The sequence below is a fragment of the Oncorhynchus mykiss genome, chromosome 22 (assembly GCF_057628025.1).
Source record: "Oncorhynchus mykiss isolate SJ-2025 chromosome 22, ASM5762802v1, whole genome shotgun sequence".
NCBI lineage: Eukaryota > Metazoa > Chordata > Actinopteri > Salmoniformes > Salmonidae > Oncorhynchus > Oncorhynchus mykiss.
In genome coordinates, this window is record NC_143043.1 from 21,645,479 (window position 1) to 21,658,066 (window position 12,588).

General features: G+C 41.7%; 1 protein-coding gene across 3 annotated transcripts in view; it reads left to right on the forward strand.

The window, feature by feature from the left end:
* The window catches only part of pms1 (PMS1 homolog 1, mismatch repair system component), a 64,498-nt gene that overhangs the window by 41,508 nt on the left and 10,402 nt on the right, over nt 1–12,588 (forward strand). For all 3 annotated transcript variants that reach the window (XM_021579221.3, XM_021579222.3, XM_036958929.2), the window contains exons 10-11: nt 1,905–2,381; nt 3,364–3,494. In XM_021579221.3, the coding sequence (XP_021434896.3) occupies nt 1,905–2,381; nt 3,364–3,494 (608 nt within the window). The remainder of the gene's footprint in view (nt 1–1,904; nt 2,382–3,363; nt 3,495–12,588) is intronic.

Here is a 12,588-nt window from a genome sequence, read left to right on the forward strand (position 1 = left end):
GGATTTGGATACAAAAAGATTTCCCAAGCTTTAAACATCCCAAGGAGCACTGTGCAAGCGATAATATTGAAATGGAAGGAGTATCAGACCACTGCAAATCTACCAAGACCTGGCCGTCCCTCTAAACTTTCAGCTCATACAAGGAGAAGACTGATCAGAGATGCAGCCAAGAGGCCCATGATCACTCTGGATGAACTGCAGAGATCTACAGCTGAGGTGGGAGACTCTGTCCATAGGACAACAATCAGTCGTATATTGCACAAATCTGGCCTTTGTGGAAGAGTGGCAAGAAGAAAGCCATTTCTTAAAGATATCCATAAAAAGTGTCGGTTAAAGTTTGCCACAAGCCACCTGGGAGACACCAAACATGTGGAAGAAGGTGCTCTGGTCAGATGAAACCAAAATTGAACTTTTTGGCATCAATGCAAAACGTTATGTTTGGCGTAAAAGCAACACGGCTCATCACCCTGAACACACCATCCCCACTGTCAAACATGGTGGTGGCAGCATCATGGTTTGGGCCTGCTTTTCTTCAGCAGGGACAGGGAAGATGGTTAAAATTGATGGGAAGATGGATGGAGCCAAATACAGGACCATTCTGGAAGAAAACCTGATGGGGTCTGCAAAAGACCTGAGACTGGGACGGAGATTTGTCTTCCAACAAGACAATGATCCAAAACATAAAGCAAAATCTACAATGGAATGGTTCAAAAATAAACATATCCAGGTGTTAGAATGGCCAAGTCAAAGTCCAGACCTGAATCCAATCGAGAATCTGTGGAAAGAACTGAAAACTGCTGTTCACAAATGCTCTCCATCCAACCTCACTGAGCTCGAGCTGTTTTGCAAGGAGGAATGGGAAAAAAATTCAGTCTCTCGATGTGAAAAACTGATAGACATACCCCAAGCGACTTACAGCTGTAATCGCAGCAAAAGGTGGCGCTACAAAGTATTAACTTAAGGGGGCTGAATAATTTTGCACGCCCAATTTTTCCGTTTTTGATTTGTTAAAAAAGTTTGAAATATCCAATAAATGTCGTTCCACTTCATGATTGTGTCCCACTTGTTGTTGATTCTTCACAAAAAAATACAGTTTTATGCCTCCCGGGTGGCGCAGTGGTTAAGGGCGCTGTACTGCAGCGCCAGCTGTGCCATCAGAGTCCCTGGGTTCGCGCCCAGGCTCTGTCGTAACCGGCCGCGACCGGGAGGTCCATGGGGCGACGCACAATTGGCCTAGCTTTTTTAGTAAGGGTAGAGTTGTTGCTTAGGTAGCTAGCTAATTTTAGCAATATTAGCATAGACATGACATCAATCAAGACCTCAAAGCCAGACCGTCTCAATGGCAGCTTCTTGTCATTGTTGCTAGCCATCTGTCAGTTAAGAATCATAACCCACGCCTTCCGGCCACATTGATGCGCTTGCTTCATTTTCGTGATTCTGTCTGCCAACCCGTCGATATGGGTATACTAAGAATCATCTCGAAGAGCCCTCCAAACCATGTGCTTATGATAATATGCAGTATTTAGACTAATTAAACTGTTGTAGTTTTTGGTTCTTCATCAAATATTTGGCAGCCATAAAATATATATTTTTTATTTTCAAATAACTTGCATATATTCAAATACCTCCAAATATTATTTGGTTTTCTGAGAGTTATTCAAAATACTAAATTGTTTTTCTTAGATCTGTATTTGAATGTCAAAATAGTTTTAGTTGAAACACTATATCAACTATATTCGACTACCTCGAGTATTTGAAAAGTTGGCGTTTTCAAATAAACCACTAAAATGCAATTATGTCTGTTGCTACATTCTTAGAGACCTTGAGTGAGATACCTTCGTGTTATGTTGGAGATGATAAGCAAATTTAAAAATTGTATATTAATTGGTTTCTGGTCCTTGCAGGTATGAGGATAAAGCAAAGAAACACCTGGAACGCTATGACCTCCAGACCAAGCTGGCCTCTGATCGAGATGTGAGAGTGCCCGAGAGGAGGCTCTGTCTGGTCTCCCCGCTGAGTCGGCCCCAGGGCCAGAAACGCAAGGTCCTGCCTTCTAACCAGCCGGTCCTAGACCAGCTCTTCTTTTCCCAGCCCCGGAAAAAGAGGAGCCCTGGGCCAAAGCCCTCACAACCACTACCGTTCAGTGTGGTTACCCTCAGGCAGCGGCTTCATCGCCTCTCGTTCCAGAGCAACCCAAGACCTCAGGGCCTCCGGCTTGTAAACCGCTTGGCCTCTCAAAGCGCCTGGGTCGTTTTATGTGGTAGAAAGCTCATGTTGTTAAATCCATTTCGGGTGGAGGAGGCCTTGCTGTTTAAGAGACTTCTGGAGAATAATATACTTCCAGCAGCGAGCCTGCAGAACCCGATACAGTTAACAGATAGGTGAGAAATCTGAGTGATACGTTACCCAACAGTGAAATGTGAACATTGACCCAATCTTGTTCTTCGCTCATAAATTCAGTGATTTCATAAAGCATTATATAATCTAGTCATTATGTAACACTATCTGGTATTATCTGGTACCTGCTATACAGTACTTATAAATTACTGGGTAGAATTGTAATTTTATAAATATACTGAACAAAAAATATAAACGCAACATGCAACAATTTCTAAGATTTTACTGAGTTACAGTTCATGTAAGGAAATCAGTCAATTGAAATAAATGAATTAATGTCCTAATCTATGAATTAAACATGACTGGGCAGGGGCATGGCCTGGAAGGGCACTGGCCCACCCACTTGGGAGCCAGTCACACCACTGGGGAGCTAGGCTCAGCCAACCAGAATGAGTTTTCCCCCACAAAAGGGCTTCATTACAGACAGAAATACTTCTCAGCATCCTGCAGGTAAAGAGAGCCCGGGTGTGGGCTGGCATGGTTACACGTGTTGTGAGGTTGGTTAGATGTACTTCCAAATTCTCTGAAGAGACATTGGCTTATGGTAGAGAAATTAACATTCAATTATCTGGCAACAGCTCTGGTGGACATTCCTGCAGTCAGCATGCCAATTGCATGCTTCCTCAACTTAAGACATCTGTGGAATTGTGTTGTGACAGAACTGCACATTTGTTTGTAGATTTGTATTGTCCCCAGCACAAGGTTATCTTGGTAAAGGATAAATGCTCACTAACAGGGATGTAAACAAATTTGTGCACAAAATTTTAGCAAAATAAGCATTCTGTGCATATGAAACATTTTTGGCATCTTTTGTTCCAGCTCCTGAAACATGGGACCAACACTTTACATGTTGCATTTATATTTTTGTACAGTGTACATGATTACTTTTTGGATCATTGTCCCATGTGGTACCAGGTATAGATTTGTTGTCCTTTGTTAATGCAATATGTGCTTGTCTTTTTTTAGTATCCTAGGGGGTGCTGAGTATACTCAGTCTCTCTGTACAATGGAGAAGGGAAGTCCTGAGCTGAGAGGAATGGCCATCTTCTCTGATCCCAGGCTTGTGGCCAACGGGTTTCAAATCACACTCACTCCAGGTAGGGTAGAATATGAATTAAATAGATTTTCATCATTGGTTGGTTAGTTGACAAATAGCCAAATTTAACTTCTTGTAACTACCCATCCCGGATCCGGGAGCTTTGTCATCAACTACAGTAATTAGCATAACGCAACGGACAAAAAACAGACAAAGATTTTCTAGAAAATATTCATATTCATGAAATTATAGTGAAACACAGCTTAGCCTTTTGTTAATCACCCTGTCATCTCAGATTTTGAAATTATGCTTTACAGCCAAAGCAAGACAAACATTTGTGTGAGTTTATCATTATGCCTAGCTAGCAGCAGGCAACCTGGTCACGAATCAGAAAAGCAATCAAATTAAATCGTTTACCTTTGATGAGCTTCGGATGTTTTCACTCACAAGACTCCCAGTTAGATAGCAAATGTTCCTTTTTTCCAAAAATATTATTTTTGTAGCCAAAATAACTTCGTTAGTTCTTCATGTTTGGCTGAGAATTCGACCGGATATTGCGGTCACGACAACGCCGAAAAATATTCCAAATTAGCTCCACAATATCGACAGAAACATGGCAATCGTAGTTTATAATCAATCCTCAAGGTGTTTTTCAAATATCTATTCGATAATATATCCACCGCGACAACTGTATTTTCAGTAAGACCGGGAGGAAAAATAGCTACCTCTGTCTATTACGCAAGAACTACTCTGAGAGCCCTCAGCCGGACACTTACGCAATGTAGTCAGTCGCTTACGCTCAATCTTCAACATAAAGGCGTGAAACTACATCAAAATGCTGTAGACACCTTGGGGAATACGTAGAAAAAGGAATCTGGTTGATAGCCCATTCACTGCTCAATAGGGACGCTCTGGAACGTAGAGCTTTCAAAACATGAGTCACTTCCTGATTGGATTTTTCTCAGGCTTTCGCCTGCAATATCAGTTCCGTTATACTCAGACAATATTTTTACAGTTTTGGAAACTTTAGTGTTTTCTATCCTAAGCTGTCAATTATATGCATATTCTAGCATCTTGTCCTGACAAAATAGCCCGTTTACTTTGGGAATGTTATTTTTCCAAAAATGAAATTAGTGCCCCCTAGTTACAACAAGTAGAACATGTCATCTTGAGTTGAAAAAGACAAATGTAAAACATTCACAACAATACAGGGGACCCAGCACTGAGCCCTGAGGGACACCTGTTGCTTGCATTAGCGGTGTGTGGCTAAAATCATTGGCAAGCCAGGAAATAAATGACATATTACAACCTTGTGTTGTGATAATTGCGTTGTGTGTGTGCTGTAACCTGTTAGTTCATATGCCTTGTGACCGTGATATATAGGCCTAAGGCTGAGACAATAAGAAGACCGTGGCAGAAGAAATTCAACCACACCTTTGTTTCATCACAACCTGAGAGAAATCTCTGTCTAGTGAAGTCCACAAAGCATATTGCATGTAACAAACAGTTAAATTACCTACAGCATGGTCAAGTAAGTTCATTTTTCTGACATTTTAGACGCAACTATTTGCAAAGAAAACAGGAGCTGCCTCCACTATTCCAGCACCATTTCAACTTCAACATTATCAAATCGCCTATGCTTAATCTAAATACAGTGACAACTAAAAGATACAAAACACAATTTATTCCAAATAATGTAAGCTAAATATTATATAGCTGACCATGGTTCTGATTTCTCAGTGTGTGTGCAAGTTAAAAAAAAACATGTTGACTCACCCTACTAGTAGAGAAACGCCAATGCCATCCTCTCTTTCATGTTGATGAAAAGGTGTATATATAACTGTCATACAATACACACTTTTATTTTTTGATATCCTAGGCTACCTGGCTAAAATGCTTGCTCGCTAGCCTAACTTCATTAACATTAGCTAGCCTTCTTCAACATTAGCCTTCTACATCTAGCTCCATATTGAACTTCCTTCCTCTCAGGCCAGGGGCACAATGTATGAATTTTCAGTGCATTCTGAAACTTTTTCCACATTTTGTTACGTTACAGCCTTATTCTAAAACGTATTAAATAAAACATTTTCCACATCAGTCTTCCAACAATACCCAATAATGACAAAGCGAAAAACGTGTTTTTAGATTTTTTTTGTCTTGAAATTGAACTCCGGTGTATACTGTTTCCATTGGTCATCCTTGTTGTTTCTACAACTTGATTGGAGTCCACCTGTGGTAAATTCAATTGATTGGACATGATTTGGAAAGGCACACACCTGTCCAAAGTTTAAGTCGGAAGTTTACATACACGTAGGTTGGAGTCATTAACTCGTTTTTCGACCACTCCACAAATTTCTTGTTAACAAACTATAGTTTTGGCAAGTCGATTAGGAACATTTACTTTGTGCATGACAAGTAATTTTTCCAACAATTCTTAAGACAGATTATTTCACTGTTTCACAATTCCAGTGGGTCAGACGCTTACATACACTAAGTTGACGGTGCCTTTAAACAGCTTGGAAATGACAGAAAATTATGTCATGGCTTTAGAAGCTTCTGATAGGCTAATTGACATAATTTGAGTCAATTGGAGGTGTACCTGTAGATGTATTTCAAGGCCTACCTTCAAACTCAGTGCCTCTTTGCTTGACATCATGGGGAAATCAAAAGAAATCAGCCAAGACCTTAGAAAAAAAGACTGTAGACCTGGTTCAGTCTGGTTCATCCTTGGGAGCAAATACCAAACGCATGAAGGTACCACGTTCATCTGTTCAAACAATAATACGCAAGTATAAACACCATGGGACCACGCAGCCGTCATACCGCTCAGGAAGGAGACGCATTCTGTCTCCAAGACATGAACGTACTTTGGTGCAAAAAGTGTAAATCATTCCCAGAACAACAGCAAAGCACCTTCTGAAGATGCTGGAGGAAGCAGGTTCAAAAGTATGTATATCCACAGTAAAACGAGTCCTATATCGACATGACTTGAAAGGCCGCTCAGCAAGGAAGAAGCCACTGCACCAAAACTGCCATATAAAAGCCGGACTATGGTTCGCAACTGCACATGGGGACAAAGATCATACTTTTTGGAGAATTGTCCTCTGGTCTGATGAAACAAAAATAGAGCTGTTTGGCCATAATGACCATCGTTATGTTTGGAAAACGGAGAGCCGAAGAACACCATCCCAATCGTGAAGCACAGAGGTGGCAGCAGCATGTTGTGAGGTTCTTTGCTGCAGGCGGGACTGGTGCACTTCACAGAATAGATGGCATCATGAGCTGCGATTACAGCTGTAAATCGCTTGGGGTATGTCTCTATCAGTTTTGCACATCGAGAGACTGACATTTTTTCCCATTCCTCCTTGCAAAACAGCTTGAGCTCAGTGAGGTTGGATGGAGAGCATTTGTGAACAGCAGTTTTCAGTTCTTTCCACAGATTCTCGATTGGATTCAGGTCTGGACTTTGACTTGGCCATTCTAACACCTGGATATGTTTATTTTTGAACCATTCCATTGTAGATTTTGCTTTATGTTTTGGATCATTGTCTTGTTGGAAGACAAATCTCCGTCCCAGTCTCAGGTCTTTTGCAGACTCCATCAGGTTTTCTTCCAGAATGGTCCTGTATTTGGCTCCATCCATCTTCCCATCAATTTTAACCATCTTCCCTGTCCCTGCTGAAGAAAAGCAGGCCCAAACCATTCTGCTGCCACCACCATGTTTGACAGTGGGTATGGTGTGTTCAGGGTGATGAGCTGTGTTGCTTTTACGCCAAACATAACGTTTTGCATTGTTGCCAAAAAGTTCAATTTTGGTTTCATCTGACCAGAGCACCTTCTTCCACATGTTTGGTGTGTCTCCCAGGTGGCTTGTGGCAAACTTTAAACAACACTTTTTATGGATATCTTTAAGAAATGGCTTTCTTCTTGCCACTCTTCCATAAAGGCCAGATTTGTGCAATATACGACTGATTGTTGTCCTATGGACAGAGTCTCCCACCTCAGCTGTAGATCTCTGCAGTTCATCCAGAGTGATCATGGGCCTCTTGGCTGCATCTCTGATCAGTCTTCTCCTTGTATGAGCTGAAAGTTTAGAGGGACGGCCAGGTCTTGGTAGATTTGCAGTGGTCTGATACTCCTTCCATTTCAATATTATCGCTTGCACAGTGCTCCTTGGGATGTTTAAAGCTTGGGAAATCTTTTTGTAACCAAATCCGGCTTTAAACTTCTTCACAACAGTATCTCGGACCTGCCTGGTGTGTTCCTTGTTCTTCATGATGCTCTCTGCGCTTTTAACGGACCTCTGAGACTATCACAGTGCAGGTGCATTTATACGGAGACTTGATTACACACAGGTGGATTGTATTTATCATCATTAGTCATTTAGGTCAACATTGGATCATTCAGAGATCCTCACTGAACTTCTGGAGAGTTTGCTGCACTGAAAGTAAAGGGGCTGAATAATTTTGCACGCCCAATTTTTCAGTTTTTGATTTGTTAAAAAAGTTTGAAATATCCAATAAATGTCGTTCCACTTCATGATTGTGTCCCACTTGTTGTTGATTCTTCACAAAAAAATACAGTTTTATATCTTTATGTTTGAAGCCTGAAATGTGGCAAAAGGTCGCAAAGTTCAAGGGGGCCGAATACTTTCGCAAGGCACTGTACTTCCAAAGTTGTGGCAAAATGGCTTAAGGACAACAAAGTCAATGTATTGGAGTGGCCATCACAAAGCCCTGACCTCAATCCTATGGAAAATTTGTGGGCAGAACTGAAAACCTTTGCGAGCAAAGAGGCCTACAAACCTGACTCAGTTACACCAGCTCTGTCAGGAGGAATGGGCCAAAAAACACCCCATTTTTTGGAAGCTTGTGGAAGGCTACCTGAAACATTCGACCCAATTTAAAGGCAATGCTACCAAATACTAATTGAGTATATGTAAACTTCTGACCCACTGGAAATGTGATGAAAAAAGAAAAGCTGAAATAGATCCTTCTCTCCACTATTATTCTGACATTTCACATTCTTAAAATTAAGTGGTGATCCTAACTGACCTAAGACAGGGATTTTTTGTCAGGTCCCACAGTTAACAGAGAATGTCAGGGCAAAAACCAAGCCACAAGGAAGGAATTGTCTATAGAGCTCCGAGACAGTATTGTGTCGGCACAGATCTGGGAAAGGGTACCAAAAAATGTCTGCAGTATTGAAGGTCCCCAAGAACACAGTAGCCTCCATCATTCTTAAATGGAAGATTTTTGGAACCACTAAGACGCTTCCTAGAGCTGGCCACCTGGCCAAACTGAGCAATCGGGGGAGAAAGGTCAGTCTGACAGAGCTCCACAGTTCCTCTGTGGAGATGGGATAACCTTCCAGAAGGACAACCATCTCTGCAGCACTCCACCAATCAGGTCTTTATGGTAGAGTGGCCAGACGTAAGCTACTCCTCAGTAAAAGGCACATGACAGCTCACTTGGCGTTTGCCGAAAGGCACCTGAAGGACTCTGACCAGGAAAAATGAGATTTTCTGCCAAAGCCTGAATGCCAAGCGTCACGTCTGGAGGAAACCTGGCTCGATCCCTACTTTGAAGCATGGTGGTGACAGCGTCATTCTGTGGGGATGTTTTTCAGGGACTGGGAGACTGCTCTCTTAATCTTTCCCTCGATCCTGACCAAAGTACAGAGAGATCCTTGATGAAAACCTGCTTCAGAGTACGCTCAGGACCTCCGACTAGGGTAAAGGTTCACCTTCCAACAGGACAATTGCTCTAAGCACACAGCCAAGACGACGCAGGAGTGGCTGAATGTCCTTGAGGGGCCCAGCCAGTGCTCAGACTTGACCCCGATCGAACATCTCTGGAGAGACCTGAAAATAGCTGTGCAGCGACGCTTCCCATCCAACCTGACATAGCTTGAGAGGTTCTGCAGAGAAGAATGGGAGAAACTCGCCAGATAAATTAAATCAATTTTGGGGGGGATACGTGTGATTAGCAGATGTTGCTGTTGTAGTGAAATGCTTGTGCTTCTAGCTCCCACAGTGCAGTAATATCTAAGTAGTATCGAACAAATGACTCAACATATATACACAATACACACACATCTAAGTAGGAATGAATTAAGACTATATACACTACCATTCAAAAGGGTCACTTAGAAATGTCCTTGTTTTTGAAAGAAAGCAAAATGGTCAATTAAAATAACATCAAATTGATGAGAAATACAATGTTACATTGTTACTGTTGTAAATGACTATAACTTTTTTTCCCCCCTCTTCACAGAACAGTGTAAACTGGCTCTAACCAGAATAGAAAGAGCGGGAGGCCCCGGTGCACAACTGAGCAAGAGAACAAGTACATTAGTGTCTCGTTTGAGAAACAGACGCCTCACAAGTCCTCAACTGGCAGCTTCATTATATAGTACCCGCAAAACACCAGTCTTAACGCCAACAGTGAAGAGTTGTCTCCGGAATGCTGGCCTTCTAGGCAGAGTTGCAAAGAAAAAGCCATATTTCAGACTGGCCAATAAAAATAAAAGATTAAGATGGGCAAAAGAACAGACACTGGACAGAGGAACTCTGCCTAGAAGGCCAGCATCCCGGATTTGACTCTTCACTGTTGACGCTGAGACTGGTGTTTTGCGGGTATTATTTAATGAAGCTGCCCGTTGAGGACTTGTGAGGCGTCTGTTTCTCAAACTAGACACTAATGTACTTGTACAACTGAGCAAGAGGACATCGGGGCCTCCCACTCCTCTTTCTATTCTGGTTAGAGACAGTTTGCGCTGTTCTGTGAAGGGAGTCGGACACAGCGTTCTACGAGATCTTCAGTTTCTTGGCAATTTCTGGAGTGGAGGGAAGCAAAATCCAAACTGGCATCTATTGACACTTTTTTGGTTTACCAGGACCATTCACAGTTGAGCTCACTCAGTTTAGCTGAATGCTGATTGGCTATTATTATTATTTTTTTATTATTAAGGGAGGCCAAATTCTTGCTGGCTTCCGTTGCATTCAATGCTACGGCACCAACAATGCCATACTCTTTTTGACCAGAGAGCATCAGATCGATGGCCTACACATACAGACAGAGGGGTGATGTTTCACTGGCTCAAATGCTTTCTCCGGGGAGATGCATTGAGCCTCATGCGAATTGAAATAACATTTTGAAACACTGAGAGACGAAATATACAATTAACATTTTTTGTAAAATATATTGGTCAGCATTTCCCTGGTCCTGGTGATGCAGTTGGACCCAGTGAAAGTTTGTTGACTTGTTAAAAAGGATTCAAGGTTGTTGTTTTAAATGGATTTTTTTACCTATTCGATGACTTCACTGTTTTCTTGTTTTCCTGGTCCTATCCTTTCATCTTACTTACCTTCTCTCGCTGGTACATAAAACTGCATTTTACAGCCCACCCTTTCCTTCTGTTAGAAAATGGGCCTTTTATTATTCCTTGATTCAAGCTGTTTAAAGGTCTGAAGGATTGTGCAATTCAATTTAACAAAGGTTGGGCTCATTGGATGTCATTAATGTCATAGTTCACAAATAATTTAGAAATGTCAAACATAAGAGCTGGAGTTACAGGATTATGTTAAATTATTTCTGACAGAGTTGCTGTGTCAGTATTATTTTAGCAGTGGATGAGAGAGAAAAAAGATAACATTTCCCCCGAAAATGCTTCCATCATATGCAACATATTTAAAGTTATTCATGGTTCCGCATTACTTTGTATGGAAGTGGGTTTTCAGTGTTCAACATTTTCAAGTAACTTGTCTAGGTGCAGACTTGGGACCGAATTCCCTCTGGGGGGTTAACGTTGATAAATCCATCCCATTATCATTAGTCGTAATCCCTTGCCATCAATGCTTTAAATATGGAGGGGGGGAATTCCCATCAAGATTCAGACAACTTGATTTACCATTTTTATTAGCTTTTCAATGTTTTGATTTTCAGTCAGTGTTTGTGTACGGGTATATTTCTGTTTTTCATATGACATCCACACAGTTTCTCTGCATTGTAATATGTATATGTTCACTATTAATAGTGTTTGGTGTTCGATGGTACTGAACAGTCTCAAATACCTTGAATGGCTGTGAAAGCTAAAGCAAACTACTCCCCATCCCCCTTGTCTTCAGTTGGTGTGACCTTATTCTTTTTTGCGGTTGAAAAGTGCAAAAGGCCTTCTCCAAATCCTGGTTGTTTTTAGTGCCGGTATGGGTCACCTTAGTTGAGTTTGGCATTTTGCCAGGCACTGTGCCCTCACAGTGGGTTTGTACCACAGTGTGCAGGTGAAGATAATGGCTGCCCTTTAGAGAGGGAAGAATTTCCAAGTATTTTTGTTGCCAATCCCAGCAGGTGGGTGTGAATGTGAGACTAGGTAGCCAGGATGGAGCGATTGCCAACGGTAGTAGCAATATCAGATTTTTAACAGTAATGTAACATTGCTCGCATTTCTGGTCATAGGAAAATGAGTGCTGGTATTATAATGGTCACAGTGGTTGTTGTCTCCGAGGTCTCTTAGAACTTAAGTTGTGCTATGTTCTATCCTACAGAATAGCTGAGTTTCATATCATCTTGATGCAATAGAGAAACCTATGTTTTGTGTCTCATGTGATTCTGATGGGATCAACCCAAATATTTGTTCACAGGCAAGGGTTTTGCCTCATAATAGTAGCACACAGGGTTGGAGTAACTGATTACATGTGTTTTAAAGTTACATGGACTCTGATGGAAAGATGGCGCCAACAGAGAAGGGCGACATCTTAAGAGTTCCAACCCAACTTTGCTATTTATCGACTTTTTTGTGTTGGTTTTAACTTTTTTTGGTCAACGTTCATACTTGTAACACATATGACCGCCACACACACACTACTTTACATCAGATTGACAGTTACTAATCTCGATTTTGACTTCAAATCTGACTACAATTCTGACTCCGCTGTTCCCTTGTTCATACCGGACCCCATTCCTTTGTTTCATGGGCTACCAAAACACAGAGGGTGTGGACACGGTAGACGAGCCGGCATCCTGGTGAGATTGAGACGAAGAGAAAACCGACTGGCACACTATTGGCAAATGTCCAGTCACTCGAGAATAAGATGGAGGAGACTCGTGAAGAAGCTCATATCAGAGAGACTTGAGTGAAACGTGACTGGATGACTA